This window comes from Balaenoptera borealis, assembly GCF_965194805.1.
Source record: "Balaenoptera borealis genome assembly, chromosome: 16".
In the NCBI taxonomy this organism is placed as follows: Eukaryota; Metazoa; Chordata; class Mammalia; order Artiodactyla; family Balaenopteridae; genus Balaenoptera; species Balaenoptera borealis.
Window position 1 is genome coordinate 18,245,995 of NC_138872.1, and position 18,778 is coordinate 18,264,772.

General features: G+C 45.9%; 1 protein-coding gene across 13 annotated transcripts in view; it reads left to right on the plus strand.

Moving 5' to 3' along the window:
* PTPRT (protein tyrosine phosphatase receptor type T) overlaps nucleotides 1-18,778 on the plus strand; it is a 1,098,035-nt gene that overhangs the window by 1,001,651 nt on the left and 77,606 nt on the right. For 8 of the 13 annotated variants that reach the window (XM_082361692.1, XM_082361703.1, XM_082361699.1 and 5 more), the window contains one exon: nucleotides 1,405-1,595. In XM_082361692.1, the coding sequence (XP_082217818.1) occupies nucleotides 1,405-1,595 (191 nt within the window). The remainder of the gene's footprint in view (nucleotides 1-1,404; nucleotides 1,596-18,778) is intronic. The other 5 variants (XM_082361700.1, XM_082361698.1, XM_082361706.1 and 2 more) reach the window with 1 other exon arrangement.

Below are 18,778 nucleotides of genomic sequence, written 5' to 3' on the forward strand. Positions count from 1 at the left end.
GGGTCTAGAGCATAGACTGTCCATGTCTTTGGGAGGAGGCTGGGGAGACCAAGCCTGAATGGTTCTGGATAAGACGAACTGGCCCTGAAAGATTGACAGTGTATGGCTGGCAGGGAGTTCATAGGGTAAGAAAGTGGTTTTACTGGTCTAAGGGGAGCAGAGGAATTCAAATTTCAACCTAAGCAGGCATCAGTTTTAAATGTATTTATTGATTGATTGATTGATTGCTATGTTGGGTCTTCGTTTCTGTGCGAGGGCTTTCTCCAGTTGCGGTGAGCGGGGGCCACTCTTCATTGCGGTGCGCGGGCCTCTCACTATCGCGGCCTCTCTTGTTGCGGAGCACAGGCTCCAGACGCGCAGGCTCAGTAGTTGTGGCTCATGGGCCTAGTTGCTCCGCGGCATGTGGGATCTTCCCAGACCAGGGCTCGAACCCGTGTCCCCTGCATTAGCCGGCAGATTCTCAACCACTGCACCACCAAGGAAGCCCCAGGCATCAGTTTTGAGGGTGGCCCAACCAGTAGGGAGCAGTTAACGCAATTCAGTGTGTCTAAAGATTATTATCAGGCGAGATTATAGATCTGATACTAAGGATAGATGTATGAAGGCGATGAGGCGTAGGACCCAGGCCTGGGAGAAGGAGCTCTCGGGACTGAAGGAGGAGGCTCCTACCTGCAAGGTAGGTTCAGCATCACTCCTGGATTAAGAGTGTTAAATTCTGGGGAAACTAGACAGTAGGCAGAAGGTGATCATTGTTGCAGAGCCCATAGCTGGAGAGCAGCTGAGAGGGTCAGGGTCCCTGCTATCTACTGCGGATCCAAGACTGGCTCCAGTTCCTCCCAGTGTATGACCCAAAGGAAACAAACTAGTAGAGAAACCCGGTCACACGGGGATGCAGGCAGATGGACCAGAGGCAGACACATGGCTCTGACCTCCAGGGACCTGAGGCTCTCCTCACCTGCAGGCAGGCACCAGAGACGATTCCAGGTATTCTGCTTCCTCACCAGGAGGGTGTTCCTTGTATCCATCCTGCCTGGCTTCTCACTGGTTCTGGGATTGGCCTGGATTTGCCGAGACCACCCTGACAAGCCTGAAGGAAGGACAGGAACAGGCAGGAGATGACAGCCAACCTGGAGCCTTGTCTTTACTCCATCAAGATGCACCCTTGAAACAGAAACGAACCAAGGGTTATTGTGTCACTGGTTTGTTTGTTGTTTTAATGTTTAAATCTACTGCCACAGCCATGCCAGGGAAACCGTGTTTCTTTAATTCTTTCTGCAGTTCCCTGATCAGCTGAGTCCTGAGTTAGTTCCCTCTGCCCTCCTGAGGTCAACCTGGGGGAGGCACAGAGGACAGAGGACAAAACTCCTATAGGTGATGGTCTGTTCTCCCTCCTTCTCTTTGAAGCAGGTGGCAGCCGTGGGGAGCTCTCCCAGCCCACCCTCACGATCCAGACTCACCCCTACCGGGCCTGCGACCCCGTGGAGATGAGCTATGCCCGGGACCAGTTCCAGCCCGCCATCCGGGTGGCTGACCTGCTCCAGCACATCACTCAGATGAAGAGAGGCCAGGGCTACGGGTTCAAGGAGGAATATGAGGTAAGAGACCAGCCTGCGGGAAACTCCCTGATGGGCACAGAGGCTTCGTGGGTACTAAAGCTACTCAAAGTATGGTCCCTGGACCAGCAGCATCAACACCACCTGGGAGCCTGCTGGAAATGCACCATCTCAGGCCCACCCAGACCTACCGCATCAGTTTGGAGTCACACCTTCCTTCAATGGGAAGATATCGATAGAATGGCTCCGCCCCCATCCCACATGTTGTAGAAAAGCCAGCAGATCACCCCTGCCAGTGATTTTCAGCAGGCCTGCTTGCTCCTGGTCACCTCTTGCGTCATTGTCATGCTTCTGTTGTGTTTTCAACACCCCCAAGTCAATATCGCATCTGGCGACTCCTGTCCTCCGTCTCTCTCTCTACCTGCTCCGCACCCCTGCCTTGGACATCCGTTACCTTCCTCCCCAGCGAGTCTCTAATGCCAAGGATTTGTGAGTAGCAGTTGTTGCTAAGGTTTAGGGTATCACAGAAGGATTGCAGCCGAGTACAGGAAGCACCTGAATACAAGTCCTCCTGAGGTGAGGCTCTGGTCACCAGACAGGTCTCTGTCCACTTCCTTTCCCAAAAGTTCCTTTTAGTGTCCTAAAATTTTCCTCTTTTTTTCCTCCTCCTTTTTATAGCAGCCAAGAAAAGAACTCCACTCCCTCTACTTTATTATGCAGAACAATTTAGCTATCTTTATCTCACTCCTTTTGTTTCACTCCTTGCCCTTTAGGCCTCACCTTTTACAAACAAAAGGTAGAAGGAAAAACTCATTAAGATGTTCTCCTGCACTAAAGAGCATCTGACCCCCAAGAGGAATTTTGCATCCCTCCTGAGCCTGTCGGAATCCAGCTGCAGGCAGCTTTGGAACCAAGCATCTCTTTCTTCTCTTTTCCTTTCCTCTCTCTACCTCTCCTCCATCCTTCCCAAAATATCTTTTGAGCATTTACTGCGTGCCAGGCTCTTGAGTTATTTGCACTAGGTTTTGTTGTTGCGGTGGTGGTGGTGGTGGTGGTGGTGTTTTTTTTTCTCACATGCATCATGTGGCCCAGATATGCTAGGTTCAGTTTCACTGTGTGCAGTGAAAATGCATTGACTCAGATGCTACACATTTGGAATTCTTGATACTGCAGACTAAGTTTATCTCTCAGACTATATTCTGAGAAAGAGCTTACAAAGCAATATTTCAGAAGTTGTGTGAGGTCATGAAATTGTGCTAAATTTGGGGGTAGGGGGTGTCCAGACATCCAGATTCCAATACAACAAACTGCGTGGCCTATCGTTTTGCTACCTGAGTTTTAAAGTTCTTTATTAGTTGAATGAAGAGTTTGGATAGGTGATTACTGAGGGCCTGTCTGGTCCTAAAACTTTATGAGAGTATAAAACATGGTAGCAAGGAGAACATTTGACACAGTTATGCAAACAAAAACGTTTATGTCAATGGACATGAGTAATTACCAGCTCAGGAGAACCAGCAGTTAATTTCTTTTGTTTTGGTTTGGTTTTTATGTTTTAACATCTTTATTGGAGTGTAATTGCTTTACAATGGTGTGTTAGTTTCTGCTGTACAACAAAGTGAATCAGCTATATGTACACATATATCCCCATATCCCCTCCCTCTTGCCTCTCCCTCCCACCCTCCCTATCCCACCCCTCTAGGTGGTCACAAAGCACCGAGCTGATCTCCCTGTGCCATGCAGCTGCTTCCCACTAGCTATCTATTTTACATTTGGTAGTGTATATATGTCCATGCCACTCTCTCACTTCATCCCAGCTTATCCTTCCCCCTCCCCATGTCCTCAAGTCCATTCTCTACGTCTGTGTCTTTATACCTGTCCCCAGCAGTTAATTTCAAATATGATCTAAGTAAAATAGTATTTTTCATATACTCAACCTATAAATTTTGGGAGGATACTGGGATAAGAGTTGCAGGTGATGGTCTCATCACCTCACATCCCTGGGCCTTATTTCCTAGGAGGTTGGTTAAATGATCCTGATCTCAGGGGGCCGTGGGGTCCAGCGGCTGGACCTCAGTCCTTGTCTTCTTTGAAAAAAGAATTCAGCAATGAGACAGAGATTATGAAGCAGATAAAATGTTTATTAGAAGCAAAGTACGTGTGGAAGAACACACAGGCAGACTCAGAGTGAGTCGCACCCAGTAGGGGTGGCTAAAATTGCTTATATGAGGGCAGTTTTCCAGGTTGCCTCTGGCCAGTCATCTTGCTCGTGCCCATATTTGGCCTGACTCAGGGCCCTGCCCAATGTGCACGCACATCTTTCAGCCGAGATGAATTCTAGCGTGGGGGTTTCTGGGAGGTTGGCAGGACATATTATGGGCTGGTACCCCCTCTCACCTTTGACCCCTGAGGATCTTTTCTGCACATGTGTGGTCTAGGATGTCTCCTTGACCACAGGAATGAGAAAAACGTGCTCGCCTTATCTTTTACTCAAGCAGGGCTCTGCTCCTGTCATTATCTTTATTTCGAAGTGTCTACAGGAGACTGTTTGCAGCTGCTCAGCCTGGGGCCCATCTCTCTCCTGCCTCAATCCCAACCCCTTAAAGTATGGGGGCGGGGGCATGTGTGTGTGCTCACACTCACTTGTGTAGATCTGTGTAGTGAGTGAATGTCAGGAGAGGGTGTGTTGTTTGTAAAGTCGTATTCAATATCATGAAGGTTTAATAAGTCATTAGTCATAATATTTAATTTGTTTTAAAGTTTCAAATAGCATTAAGGGACATATGTGGCTTATCAGAAAGGGGGCCAAGTAGTCAAAGCCTGAGAAACACTGTTCTAAGAACTTGCAATCTAAAATTTGAAAACAGAAATACAAATATATTTGACGACTTTGGTGCATCTCCTTCCACAATGATATCTTTTAAAAGTATCCATCCTTCTGTGGTGGGATTTGGATTGATTTTTTTTTTTTCATTTATTTGTTTGTGCCTTTTTACATTTTCCAAATTTTCTAGCATGGAAATGAACTGCTTTTATAATGAGAGAGAAAACAATAAATGTTGTTCCATCATTTGAACTTCAACCAGAAATATCATTAAGTAGACTAGACTTGCCCTCAGTTAGTTCAAATTATATTAATCAGTTAGCTTGAATGCTTAGCTTCTAGTTAACAGCATTTCCTGATTAACTGGAGGTTAATTGGAAAATGTTACTTCATAGGAGTCTTTCCACAATGTCTTTCCACTTCCTTAGACTATAGCTGGATATTGCTTTGATCATCAAGCCTCCTGTGATGTCTGGAATCTACATACTGAGCAAAGAATCACAAATCTACTTGAAGACTGTTTCCTATTGTAGATATATGATTCCTGGGTCTTCAATCCTACTATCAAACGCACACGCTATGTGCTCTGTTTGTTGCCTGTCACTCCCCTACCCTGCTCATTTTTTTCATACAAATGAGTGGGTTTGACAAGTTGACATATAAGGGACCTCTCAGCTATAGCAAGCTGTGTCTTATAAAATTCACTTAAGTTTTACAATCACTTACAAATTTGCTCATTAAATATTTACTGAGTATTTACTGTTTCTAAGGACTGTTCGAGGTATTTGGGATACACCAGAGAACAAAAACGGACAAAGATCCATGCCCTTGTGAAGCTTGTGTTCTAGCAGAGGAAACCCAAAATAAACAATAGACTTAAAAATAAGGAAGTTATTATACAATAACTTACTTAATGTAATATGTTAGTAAATAATATGGTATGTTAGACAGTGAAAAACACTGTTTGCTGTGTTACAAACTACCCCAAATCTTAGTGACATTAAAACAACCAATTTACTGTGCTCACTGATTCCGTGGATCAGGCATTTGGACAGGGTACAACAGGGATAGTCTGTCTCTATTCCATGATGTCTAAAGCCTTGACCGGGAATGCTCTAAGGCTTGGGACTGAAGATCTGAAAGTGTCTTCACTCAGATAGCTAACAAGTGGGATCTCAGCTGGGATTGCCAGCTGGAACACCTACACTCAGCCTCTTCCGGTGGCCTGGGCTTCCTCACAGCATGGCTGCCTCGGGATCACTGAACTTCTTACATGGTGGCGCAGAGCTCCGCGGGTGAGCCCGCTAGCTAACGAGGTGGAAAGTGCGTCACCCCTTGTGACCTACAGTTGGACGCCACACAGCATCACTCCTACCACCTTATATTGGTTATACGCAAACAATAACTGCCTACATTCTAGGGGAGGGGGATTATTAGACTCCACCTCTTGATGAAGGGGAGGTGTAGCTGCAAGATCCTAAGAGAGAATACGGAACAGGAGTATTGGAAAATATAATCTGTGGATAATACAGTCTTCCACAAGTAAGTACCACGGGAAATGAAAGAGAAGAGCAAGGATGGGAGATGGTATATTCCAGGGACATGAGGTGAAGGAGTTCCAGTATTCAACAGGCTGAAAGGGCAGTCTTTAATTAGAAGATGAGATTTGAGCAGAGGCATGCTGGAAAGTATCTGGAGGAAAAGAGTCAAGATCAAGGGAGTAATATATCTGGCATGTACAAGGAGGTCAAGCGTGGTGTGAGTCCAGTGAACAAGGAAGAAAAGTAATAGAAGGTGCAATTGGAGAAATAAAGGGGGCCTGACCATATAGTGCCTTATAAGCCATTATAGGGACTTTGGCTTTTACTCTGAATGAAATGGAAAGCCACTGCAGAGTTTTGAGAAGACAAGTGATAATTTTCTGACATTATTTTGAAAGATTGATTCTTGCTGCTCTGTGGAGAATAGACAAAGGGAGGAAAGGGTAAAAGCAGGGAAAGCAGTTGCGAGCCCACTGCAGTGACCCAGCAGAGAGACAGTGCTGACTCACCCAGGATGTGGCAGCGGGGGTGGAGAGAGGTGGCTGGATTCTGAATGTATTTTAAAGATAGAGCCAACAGGATTTTCTAACACATTACATGTGGCCTGGGAGAGAGAGAGAAAGAGAGGAATCAAGGGTAACTCCAAGGCTATTACCCAAGCCACTGGAAAGATGGAGCTGCCACCAGTGGAGATGGGAAGGCTGCAGGTGGAACAGACTTGGGGATAAGGAAGGAATGGGGAGTTTGATGTTGAACTAAGATGTCTATTGGATATCTTAGTGGAGATGGAAAGTAGGTAGCTGGATATATGAGTCTGGAATTTGGGAAAGAAGCCTGGACTGGGGAGAAAACTTCGGGAGCCATTGACACATAGCTGATATTAAAAACACAGAATTTCAACTGTGAGGTGTCAGAGCACTTTTCATAGACCAGGCATTGTACTGGACTCTAGAAACTGAGGCGACAAGATAAGAGTCCTTGCCTTCTGGGGAGCTTAGAGCTTATTCTTCGAGATGGGCATATAAACTAACTCACTATTTGGCAAAATGTCACAGTAGAGGTATCCCCAGAGTGCTATCAGAACCCTTGGAGGTGGGGTGCATGAAGCCTAGCCTGAGGATGGATAGCCAGTGGCTTTCTGGAAGACATAAAGCCTAAGCCAAAGCTTGAGAAATAGGAGGGAGCATAGAAGGAGATGGGACTGAAATGTTAGTAGGGGCAGCCATGGGGTGTGGGCAAGGGGATTTGGATTTTATTCCAGGAGCAATGGGGAGCCACTGAAGGCAGCAGGATTTTTTTTAAAGCTGGATTCGCATTTTAGATGCAACTGTTTGTCGTAGGTCAGAACAGGGAGATCAGAGGCAGGTAGGTGGCTGGGACAGTAATTCAAGGAAAATATGGGTTTGCCTGAACCTGGAGACTGGGCCCCGAGCTTAGACAAGCCCACACACATTCTTTCATGTCGAGCCATAAAATCAGCTTGCTCTCTTTAGCATGTAAACTTGAACCTCTCAATGTATATATTTTAAGTTCGGTGACTTGAAATAATGCATGAATGGTCCTGAATTGAGAGTCAAAATGCCTAGATTTAAGGCCCGTCTCCTTCATTAACTATCTGGGTGACCTTGAGCCAGTTCCTCCCCCTCTCTGGGCCTCCATTTTCATATTTATGCAGTGGGCGTGAAGACATTGGTCAGAGTGATCCAAAGAGTGCTTCTGTCCATGATATATTGGGAGTCCCAGCGGGAACCAATTGTCCAGGCCAGCTGGATCTCCCATCCCACCTGTAGCTCCACTGGACCCCGCTCTCTGGGGCTACCACCCCCGTAGTTATGTCTCAAGTCCTAGCAACCGTGATTGACCAGGGACCTTGGGTTCCTAAGAACTCAAGGAGGCCTAAGGCAAATTAACTGCACTTCCCATACAGATCTGAGTCTTAGAGGCTTTCAATCTTCACTGCACATTAGAATAACCCAGTTTTAAAAACACCAACAGCCAGGCCATCCTTCAGACCAATTAAATCAGAATCTCTGGAAGTGGGATCCAGGGATCAGTATCTCCTAAGCTCTCCAGATGACTCTAATGTACTTTCAAGGTTGAGACGCTGGTCTGAGGAGACCCGTGGAGTCCCCGGCACATGTCCTGCTTGTGCCCACAGACCCTTCCCCTCACCTGCTGTACTTGCTGCCAGTCACATCCGATGCCCATGGAGGCACGTGAGGACCCCGCAAATCTGCCCTGCTATTGGACCACAGTCACATTAGAGTCAAGGGGCTTCTTCACGTGATCCTGGACTGCAGAGTCTTCCCTCCTCCCCCTCCTACCTCCCCCTCCTACCTCACCCAGCCCAAATTCCCCCACCTTCCCCAGTTACAAACCAAAAATCCTAAGCATGCCATCAAATGCTAACAGATGTTGGCTGGAGAGTGGGATTGTCTGTGAGTCCTAGAACGCCAGCCACTGTCATGGTCAGATGAGTATCAAGTTTGGGAAGGATGTGGGGCAATAGGGTGAGGTGACTTTGTGATGGAGAGAAGGAAGAGAAGCATGTTAATCCAGTCCAATCCAGGCAGCCTGTCATCCTAATGAATAGAACAAGCCCAGTAGGGAAACCAGAAGGTATTGGTTACTACAGCTCCATTAAGACTATTTAAGGCAACGAGGAACAGCTGTGAGGAATATGATGCAGCCTAATGAAGAGCAAACATTTGTTCATTTTCCAGCTCTGGGCAGACACGCCATGTGCATGGCTTGTGTGGGGTGAGGCCAGTGTTGCCCTGTTTCTCTTAGTCATCTAAGTGATGGTGGGCAGGCAGCCTCCCGATAGAGTGTAACCAAGGAGATGGATGCTTCAGGTCTCCCCAGGTGCCCTCTTCTCTGCTCAGAGCCACCTGAGCAGAGACAGAGTGGACCTCCAGCTTCTCCCACAATTTTTTTCTCCCCTCAGTTGGTAAAAGAGTCCCAGAACATGCCACTGCAGGTGATCTCTGAGAGATTCTGGTCCAGCTTCCCAATTTGCAAATGAGTGATTCTTGGGTAGGGCATGGGGAATTAGTGGCAGAAGCCCAAATCGTGAAAGGGAAAACCATGGTTGTTCTCCAACTCTGGAAACTCATAATGACCAAAATAGAAAGACTTGACTCTCTTCCTGCTCATCTCATTCCACTCACCATGGATTAAAATAAGGAGAAACTGGGCCTTTTCCAGAGGTGGCCAAAAGACATCAGGAACCATGTGGTTTCAGACTTGGAAGTTTTCCTAGCAAGAAAGAGCTCATGTACAAGAGACTATTAACGGAGTCCTTTCCTTTGAGCTTATTTTTATTTTTCCACTTAGTATTCTGTTTGTAACCCAGCAAGCAATATTTTCTGTTTAATTGGAATCCTCCCCAACCAAGTGAGCAATTTTCAGGTGGTACCATAGAAAAGTGTCTCAAGTGAGAGTCAGGACGTGGTTCTCAATCTGCTACTGATATGCTGGGTGGACTTGGACAAGACTCTTCCATCTCTGGGTCCATGTTTCATCTTCTGTGACATGTTTTGACTACGTAGCATGGACTCCTGAAAGCTGATAATATATGCTGGTACTTCATTTGGCCAGAAACACTTACTGAGTACCTTACACTGTGTAGGTTACTGGAAATAGAAAGATACAGAAAGAAAATAAAGACCCTACTTTGAAGGAAGCTCATGGTCTTACCACACCATGTAATCATATAACAGAACTCTAGTTAACATGCTTTGTAGACCCATGAGAAAGGGCAGTCCAGGGTGAATGCAGGTTTTTGTTGTTGTTTATTTTTGCTTTTTGTCAGTTATTACTGCCAGGATCGATCAGAAGCTTTCTAAAAGATGAGGCACTGAGCTGAAGAAAAGTAGGAGGCTGGGTAGAGGAAAAGCATGTGTGACAGAGTGAAACAGAGGTTTAGGGGCTCAGAAACATAAGAGAGTTGAAATGTTGCAAGCCAGCTCTTAGACAGGAAACAAAGATGCCTGTCTATGAAAAAAGAAAAATCAAAATGAAACTAGTTGGGGAGAGAAATAGGAAGTTTTCACAGTTTTCCTGAACAGAATTAACAAGGTAAATCATGGCCTTTGACAGTCCACCCCTTAACTCTGGCTGACTTCAAGTTTAGGGGAGAGCTGTTGACCCAGAGGCACCCTCCCAGAAGCTCATGCATACAGCTGGAGAAAATGTGTGGACAGGACCAGAAGTCTGTAGCCTGGAATGGGACGCAGGGGTCCCCCAGGTCATAGGCTCAGAGATGGGAGGAATAGATGTACCCTAGTATGAGCTTTCCCATCAAACTATAGGCCTCTTGGAAGTAAGGCCAGCGTCTTACTCACCTCTCTTCTCTGAAGCATGTGGAAAATAGTATACTAAATATTAATTTAATTGATTTGTAGAGTACTGGTGAAAAACTTTATGGTTAAGAATAGTCCCATCAACGAAGTGAGAGAGTGGCATGGACATATATACACTACCAAATGTAAAATAGATAGCTAGTGGGAAGCAGCCGCATAGCACAGGGAGATCAGCTCGGTGCTTTGTGTCTACCTAGAGGGGTGGGATAGGGAGGGTGGGAGGGAGATGCAAGAGGGAGGGGATATGGGGACATATGTATACATATAGCTGATTCACTTTGTGATACAGCAGAAACTAACAAACCGTTGTAAAGCAATTATACTCCAATAAAGTTGTTTAAAAATAATAATAAAATAAAAAGAATAGTCCCATCCATTCTAAATGTAATAGTTTGCATCTACCAACCCTAACCTCCAGGTCCATCCCTCTCCCTCCCCCCTCCCCCTTGGCAACCACAGGTGTGTTCTGTAGGTCTGTGAGTCTGCTTCTGTTTTGTAGATAGGTTCATTTGTGCCGTATTTTAGACTCTGAGTCACTTTGCTATACCACAGAGATTGGCACAATTTGTAAATCAACTATACTTCAATTTAAAAAAACAAAAAAAAAATTGTGCCATCCAGAAATTTAAAAGGCAGTATTTCTTAAAGAAAGACACTGACACAGAAAGACGCTCACATCGTAGGCTGTCTCTGTAGGTGCATAGAGTGTCTTCAGAGTGAGTCTTCCCCAGGAATTTGCTGTTTCCAATCACTTTCCTGGCTAAAACAGTGGTTCTTAAACTGTGTTATGTGTCAGACCCACCTGGAGTTAGTAAAGAACATTGAGACACAGGCTCATGGATGCAGGACAGGGCCCAGACCTCTGCATTCTACCAAATTCTCTAGAAAATCTGGATCCCTACCAAAGTTTGAGAACAGCTGACCTAAACTTTGTCATTTAAAAGAGATCTCGTAGCTTTCAGTGGGGCCTTTTAAAGGGTGCTTTGCGACTCTATATGCAGATAGACACTCAACTATTCTGCTTGTTCCAAACTCCTGTCACAGACAAATACCCCCATCTTGCCGCCCTCCGATTTTTGACTCAACATCCCCAGCAGAACTCATAAATTACCATCTACTTAGTGACATGGCACACAATAATATTTGCTCTCCTGATGCCACTCTGAGTAGATGTCATTAGTCATTCTCTCCTGCCTTCTCTGTCCACATTTATAATCCCTAAGGCGTGTGCTTTTCAGCAGAGACGGAGGCATTTGTTGAAAGCATGGTCTCTGCCAGGTTCACCGCTAACTCATACAGCACCTTAGAGTGAAATAGCAAAAGGTACACCTGTCTCAAGATACTTGACTTTATCACCTTGCAGAAGATGTTCATAATATATACAGAAATCTGTCATGCCTACCAGATGAATGGTGCTCCCTTAGATTTGGTGCTCTTGTGTTGTGCACAACCTGTACAGCCATCCATGGTAGCCCTTGCCATCCAGCAAGTGTATGACCAGTGTAGCCATGGTCTTCAGTAAACATGGGTATTTACTGAGCTTATGGACCTCAGTTGAGACCAGACCTTAGGCTTCCAACCGCCCATAAAACTCCTTCTCACTCCCTTAACACTGTGTCTTACCTGTGACCAGGTTGTCCCAGTTTTCCCAGGATGGTCCCAGTTTTAAATGAAAGTTCTACATCCCGGGAACCCCTTTGGTCTGAGGCAAACCAGGAAGGATGGTGCAAGGAGCCCCCCTCTTTTGTCTTGTGACAATAATCTGGATGCTTCTGCTCAATAGGAGTCAGAGAATGAATTCTGGGGGTGAAACAAGGGGGCTGGATAGCATATCCTTGGGATGGAAGAGTCTGAACACCTGCCATGTGCCAGGCATTGGGTTAGGTGCCTACAGGCATTGTCTCAGGTAATCACTAATCATCACAAAACTCCGTGGGGTGTATTTTTTTCATTTTTAAATTTATATGCTGCAAAATTTATTTGGGGGTTGCAGGGTATACAATTCTATGAGTTTTAACATGCATAGAGTCACATAAACACCAAAACAACCAGGGTACATAAGAGTTCCATTGGCAAAAGAATTCCCCATGCTGCCCCTGTGTAGTCAAATCTTTCCCCCACACCTAACCTGAAGGGTGTATTATTGACTTAATTTTCAAAGAAGTTAATTGAGACTTAGAGTGGTAAAATGATTTTCAGTAAAAATATCCAAACACTCTGGTCTGTCTCCCTTTTGCAAAGCCCTGCCTTTTCCCTCTCAAATGCACGGCAAGAGATGTTTCTTGACGAGAGAGATGTGTGAAAGACCCAGGTAAAATGGCTCCTCCTTTGTGAAGACTCTCTGGGATCTTCCCTGCATCAGGAGAGTGCAGTGGTGGGTGGGGTCACGGGGAAATCCTGGCAGGCCAGACTGATCACGGAGGAAGCAGGCCCTCGGCTGCTGTGCCCTGAAGCATCAGCCAGGAACTGCCTGGTCAGCATTCCCTGGACCTGATTTTGCTACACCCCAGGGCATATCATATCCAGTTATCTCCAGGGATACAGTCAATCCAAAGGGAGTGAGGAGGGCCTCATAGCCGACAGAATCTGCTGAGGTTAGTGGGTGAACAGGTAAAGGAAACGGAGCAGGATACGCTCAGCCATGGATTGGAGGAGAGCTACCCTTGGAAACTCTGTGTTCTGATGTCTCACTATCTAGGGCCTAACTCAAGGAGGCTTAGGTACAGAGAAGAGTGTCCAAAGAAGGATGGCAAGCTTCAGAAAGGACTTTCATATCTCAGTAGGGCCAAACCAACAGGTAGGAAGAGGAATCAGCCAAGCAGACATCAGGGCCAATTCTCAGTTCTAACAAGAAATTGAAGTATTTAGGGGGGAAACCGGGGTAGGTTGCAGAGTCCTGTGACTCAGCATAGCAGATCAGAAGAAGCCTGTGACTTGTGGTCAGGTGATCTGAGCTCCCCCTGGCTCCAGGACCTCAGCTCCATGACTGGGAGGGATGGTTGGTGGGTGGGTAGGTGGAATGCCTACCAACCATAAGAAGAGTTGGTCTGGGACAGGTACCAGATGATAATCTTACCCTAAAGTCTATGAAGCCCGTCAAGAAGGATAAAGGGAGGGTTTAAGAGACAAGTGCTCTTAGCCACTTGTCACGATGCTGGTACTGGCCTCGCCTCCTCATTTTTAAAAATGTCCAAAGCATCCCCATTGACTTAAAATAAAACTCTCATTCTTGGCCGTGGTCCACAAGACCTCACCTGAGCACCACACCTTCCCCATCCACGTGATGTGTCACTTATATTCTCTCAGCTCTGTAGAGCCTCCCTTCAAGTTCTAGAACACTCCAAGCTCATTCCATCTCAGGGCCTCCACACCCATCGTCATCCTGGAACATTCTTCCCCCAGCTCTTGCCATAGCTGGCTTCTGCTCATCATCTGTTTTTCAGCTCCAAGGTGTCAACAGGAGACCAGTAGAAATACACCTGGAGTTGAATAAGCTGGATTTAGGAACTGTGGGAAATCTCAGGAAGAGGGTGTCAGACAGGACTCGTAGGATGTGATCTGTGTTAGGTGATTTGGGGCTTTGTTCTGGATTAGACACCAATAGGAAGTGGGAGGATTGGGTACCTTAATAAATCTTAACTATTAGAAGGGGGCACAGGCTCGAGGCTACAGCTGAAATCGGCAAAGGAGCAGCATCGCTCACGTGAGCCAGGATAGGGGGTGGGTTGTTGGTTGTTTTTTGGGTTGTTTTTGGCTTGGGCAGTATTCCTGTTTGTGTTTGGATATGACTACAGAGTGGTCTAGTTTTAGCCTCGCTCCATCCTGGTCTCAGAGGAGCTTTGTCTGGTGTTGGCATTCTGTGAAATTGTTTTAAGTTCAACAGGAAAACACCAAGGTCCAGCTGGGAGTGCCAAGCCAGCTCCTGGAAGTCAGGGGCTGCACTTTTCCTTCTCAAATGCCACCTTTTCGAAGAGTTCTGCCCAAGCCACCCGACCTAAAGTGGTGCCTTGTCCAGAGTCACTGTCTATCCCAGGACTTTGTTTGTTGCCTTCGTAGCACTTGTTTTAAACAATAATTATCTTGTTTATTGTTTGCACCTTCCCACAACTAGGACATAAAGTCCACGAGATCTTGTCTGCCGTGTTCATTGCTATTATTTCTAGGACCTAGCGTAGTCCTAGCACCCAGCTGGTCATTGGAAAAAGGAAGGAAAGAGAGAAGGAAGAAGGGACGGAGGGAAGAAGGGCTCACTTAATATGCATTCTTGGGTGAGTCATTTCATGTTTTCAGACCTCACTTTGCTGATCTGTAAAGTGAGGCAATAACATTCTCAAAAGATCCTTTCAGATCTGCCTTTTGAGGATTCTGTGAATACCACAGCTCAGACCTCCAGAGATGCAGACATCCCCCAATACACCTTTTAGGACTTAAAAAAAAAAAGTGAAAAATGACTGCCTTAGAAAAGCAACACTGTGGAAGAGTTGGAAACATTTCTACACTAAGAGAAGAGTGTAAAAATAGAGCTCAACATTCTAAGGAGAAGAGAATGAGAAAAGGAAAGCGGAGATTGATAATGGATGAATATAATGAGATGGCAATTTTGGTTTCAGAAGAATGTGATTAGCTCCTAATGACTGCCACCATTCCCTGGTCAATCTACTGTAACTAGCCACTAATGCAAAAATAATCCCCCTCGGCTGGCTCGCTTTGAAGACGGAGATGAGACTCCCTTTCATACTTTTACCCCCTCATATTTTTTTCCTTCCTGAGATTATCCCCTATTAGGTTGCAGCTCCCTAAAAATGGAAAGGGATGTGTGATCAAAGTCTGCAAACTAAGAGGTCATTACCACTCACTCCTGGGCGGCTGCATGAGGTGTTACCTCTCAGCCTTTGTCAACATCATCACAGCCCCCGGGGCCCACACATTGTCCTTCATCCCCCACCAGGGGGACACAGAGGCTCCCGAGACTGTGCCAGGAGCCCGCATGATCTCCCACAGAGACGTGCCACTCATCACAACTATCTAGGATTTTTCAAAGGATATCTTTGCACTGGGTTTATCCTGAAGAGCATGGCCTGGATGTTGAAAGGACTCCCAGACTGTGCCATTTCAGGACTCTGAGGGTGGACAGGGGCGTTCATTAAACTTCTGCAGTATCGTGGTGCAGGGGGTGCATGCATACTCTGGGGCCCCGTGGATCAGGGCAAAGGCGAAGTACATGGAGGCAGAGTAAACAAAGAAATGCCCAGAGGGTCTGTCCAAAAGTGAGGCAGGAAGCTTTATGGTGTAGTGAGCTCTCCATCACCAAGGGCATCCAGGTCTGATGGTATCCAATTAACAGATGTTAGGGATCAGCTTATCAGCTGCCTGGAAGGCCACTGTGGAAGGGAGCACAAACAAATTATTTTCAAGGCCACTTACACCTCTGAGATTCCTCTGTATGCACAGAAGCCATCTCACACACTATTTTTTTTTTCCATCTATCTATCCATTCATTTATTCAAAAGGGGTGATTCAAGCACATACGAAATACAAAGCCAGTATTGGGTTATGAAGATACAGACATGAATAAGATGCTACCCTTTACCTGGAGTAGCCCATCGCCAGGTTGGAAGACAAGACATTCAAATTATCAGATGTAAAGGAGTCCAGCTAATAATAGAAGTGACTGACTAGCTGGGGATGCAGTGGGATAGTGGGAAAGTAAGCAAGGAAGGTTTCACAAAAGAGAAGATGCTTGAACTGGGTTTTGAAGGATATGTAGGAGTTTACCAGCCAGACTCAGGTGGAAGAGAATTTCAGGCAGAGGGAACACTGTGTATACAGTCAGTCTCAGAAGTCTGTAACACCTGAAATTGTCTGTGGCATTGTGTTTAGTTGCTAATCACTGAAATATTGTTTTAAGGGTAAGAAATGAGGCTGGAGGGGCATATGGGGTGAAATCATTAAGGACCTTGTATTAAAGAGTTTGGAATTTATACTGAAGTGACAATGGCAAGGGGAGTAACTGGGTCCTATTCACATATTAGATCTCTCTGATTATACAGGAGAATGGATTGGAGGGGACAAAACCAAAGCAAGAGGAGACCTGTGGGAAAGTATTTCTCCAGGTAAATTCACTATTTGCAAGAATCATGGCTGCACATTAGAATCACCTGGGGAGCTTTAAATATTACTGATGCCTGATTAGACTCTGATTTAATGGTCTGGGGTAGAGCCTGGGAGTTTTAAAGCTTCCCCAGACAATTCTAATGTTCAGCCATTACAAAACCTTAATCTAACTGTAACCTGAATCCTGGCACATAATGAGTAGCCAGCAGATTTTTTTGCCCAAAAAATGAGTATGAAAACATTCAGAGGGTGCTATTCTCGGTTTCATAGCACTTTAGGTGGATATTAGATGAATAGTGGCTTTTATTACAGAGGGTTTCAGGTAGAAATCCATCCCCAGAATATCAGCTTAAACATCAAGAAGTCTAATGCTACCACTGAGACAAGCACTTCCCACCCCTGCAGAGAACCAGGAGTATGTAGGCCTGGCAAGTTGCCTGAAAGAGCTGGAGCTACCTGGCTCGGGTGAGAGGATGAGGCCAAGGGCTGGAATCTGGGTTCTAAGAGTTCCATGCCAAAGCACGAACCATTTGTGGTCTACAGATGGTCTGCACTGGTGGCAAGAGGGATGCAGGGAGATGGTCAATTATAATGAGTAAGTACAGGATGAGGAGGAGAAAAAGGAGAGACAAGCCCTCCATTTGCAGAACGAGCACTCTTCTATCTCCATAGCACTTTTTCACACTCATATTTAGGGCAGAGCCTAGAACCTGTTTTGCTTCTCCTCCGGGGTACCAGTCTAAGGGTTTCTGACACACAAAGAACAACATTCTGATCAAGTAATTGCCGGGAAGGCACTCTATTACCCCAGTCTAAAACCCTGGGCAAAACTAAGTTAGAGAACATGGCTTAGCCTAGGCAAGGACCTCTCACCCCATCTTCATTCAATCTGGTATGACTAGGTAGCAGAATGGGCACCCATTCTATCTACCCAACCACTGCACAGATGAGGGGCATTGTCATGCTTCTAGAATAAAAGTCAGCAAACTACAGCCACAGGCTAAATCCAGCCCAACACTTGTTTTTTGTAAATCAGTTTTTAGTGGAACACAGACATGCCCATGTGTTTGCATTGTGTCTAGGATTGTGTTCTCTCTACAACAGTGGAGTTGAGTGTGGGTAGTTGGAACAGAGACTGTGTGGCTTACCAAGCCCATGCTGCCTATTATCTGACCCACTACAGAAAAAGTTTGCCAACTCCTGCTCTAGAAGAGACATGGGAGATGTCTGGCTTGGAAGAGACATGGGAGACCGGAAGCAAGAAAGGGGGAATTATGCATGGTCTGGGCTTTGAATAGACGGTGGTCCTGCCTGCCCATAAAACATTGCCCACTGAATGGCTGAATTTCTGACCAATCAGGTTACAGACTTCTCCTTGCTTAGGATGTAGACCTGGTAAGAAATAGGCGGGCAAGGCTGGTGTATTAAGATGACTGGAAGATCCTCTCCCCTGCACTGCTGACAAGGAGCTATGTAGACTGAAGAGGTAGCAAATTCAGTCTCAGAAGTAGTGCAGGGGCCACGAGCAGGGCATCCAGCGTGTTCTACCAGAGACAGGGTAGGGGCAGTAGTCAAAATGTGGTCTGACATTCATGCTTCTGCAGCTTTTCTAAAGCTGTTCCCACTCCCTGAAATGCCCATCTTCCTTCTCTGAGAGATCAGTGGCTGCACCCTCCCCAGTGTTTCCATAACACTTGGCTCATAACTCTGTTAAATCATGTCACATGGTTGTTTACTTGTCTGTCTTCTCTTAAACTGATGAGTCCCATCTCTTCCTTCCTTCTAACTCTGACTCTGAACCTCTATGTCCACCTTCCTGCTCAGTATCTCAGCTTGAAAGTTGACTAGTCATCTCAAACATGCCTGCTGCTGCTGCTGTTTTTTTATTGTTTTGAACATGTTTAGAAGCAAGTGCTGTACACGGTTCTAAGTATTCAATACTTTATGTAACCAGAACACAACATTTAATTCGTGCTTCCCCAGACCTGTTTCTCCCCCATCTGTTTCTTCTCCATCTCAGTGAAAGATGTGACTCTCCACTCAGTTCTTTAACCAGTCAGCCTTCATCCTTCTCTTTCCTTCATAGTCCACGTCTGTAGTAGATGTGTTGGTGCCCTGCCCACATCCCCTCCACACTCACTTTTCCCCTGTATGCCCACCCAATGCCCGCCTCCTGCAAGCACCTGTGACTTTTTGCCTGAGTACTTCCTTAAGACAAAAGAATATGCACACCTTGTCTACAGAGCATGACAGAAGTGCCAAGGGATTTCCTAAGAGTTGTCCTCAATCAGTGATAGATGGGAACTGGGGGATAAATACCCCAACTCCCTTCTTCCGCCGGGAGAACAACTCTGAGCCATGAGGTGGGCCCATGGGATTAAGCCT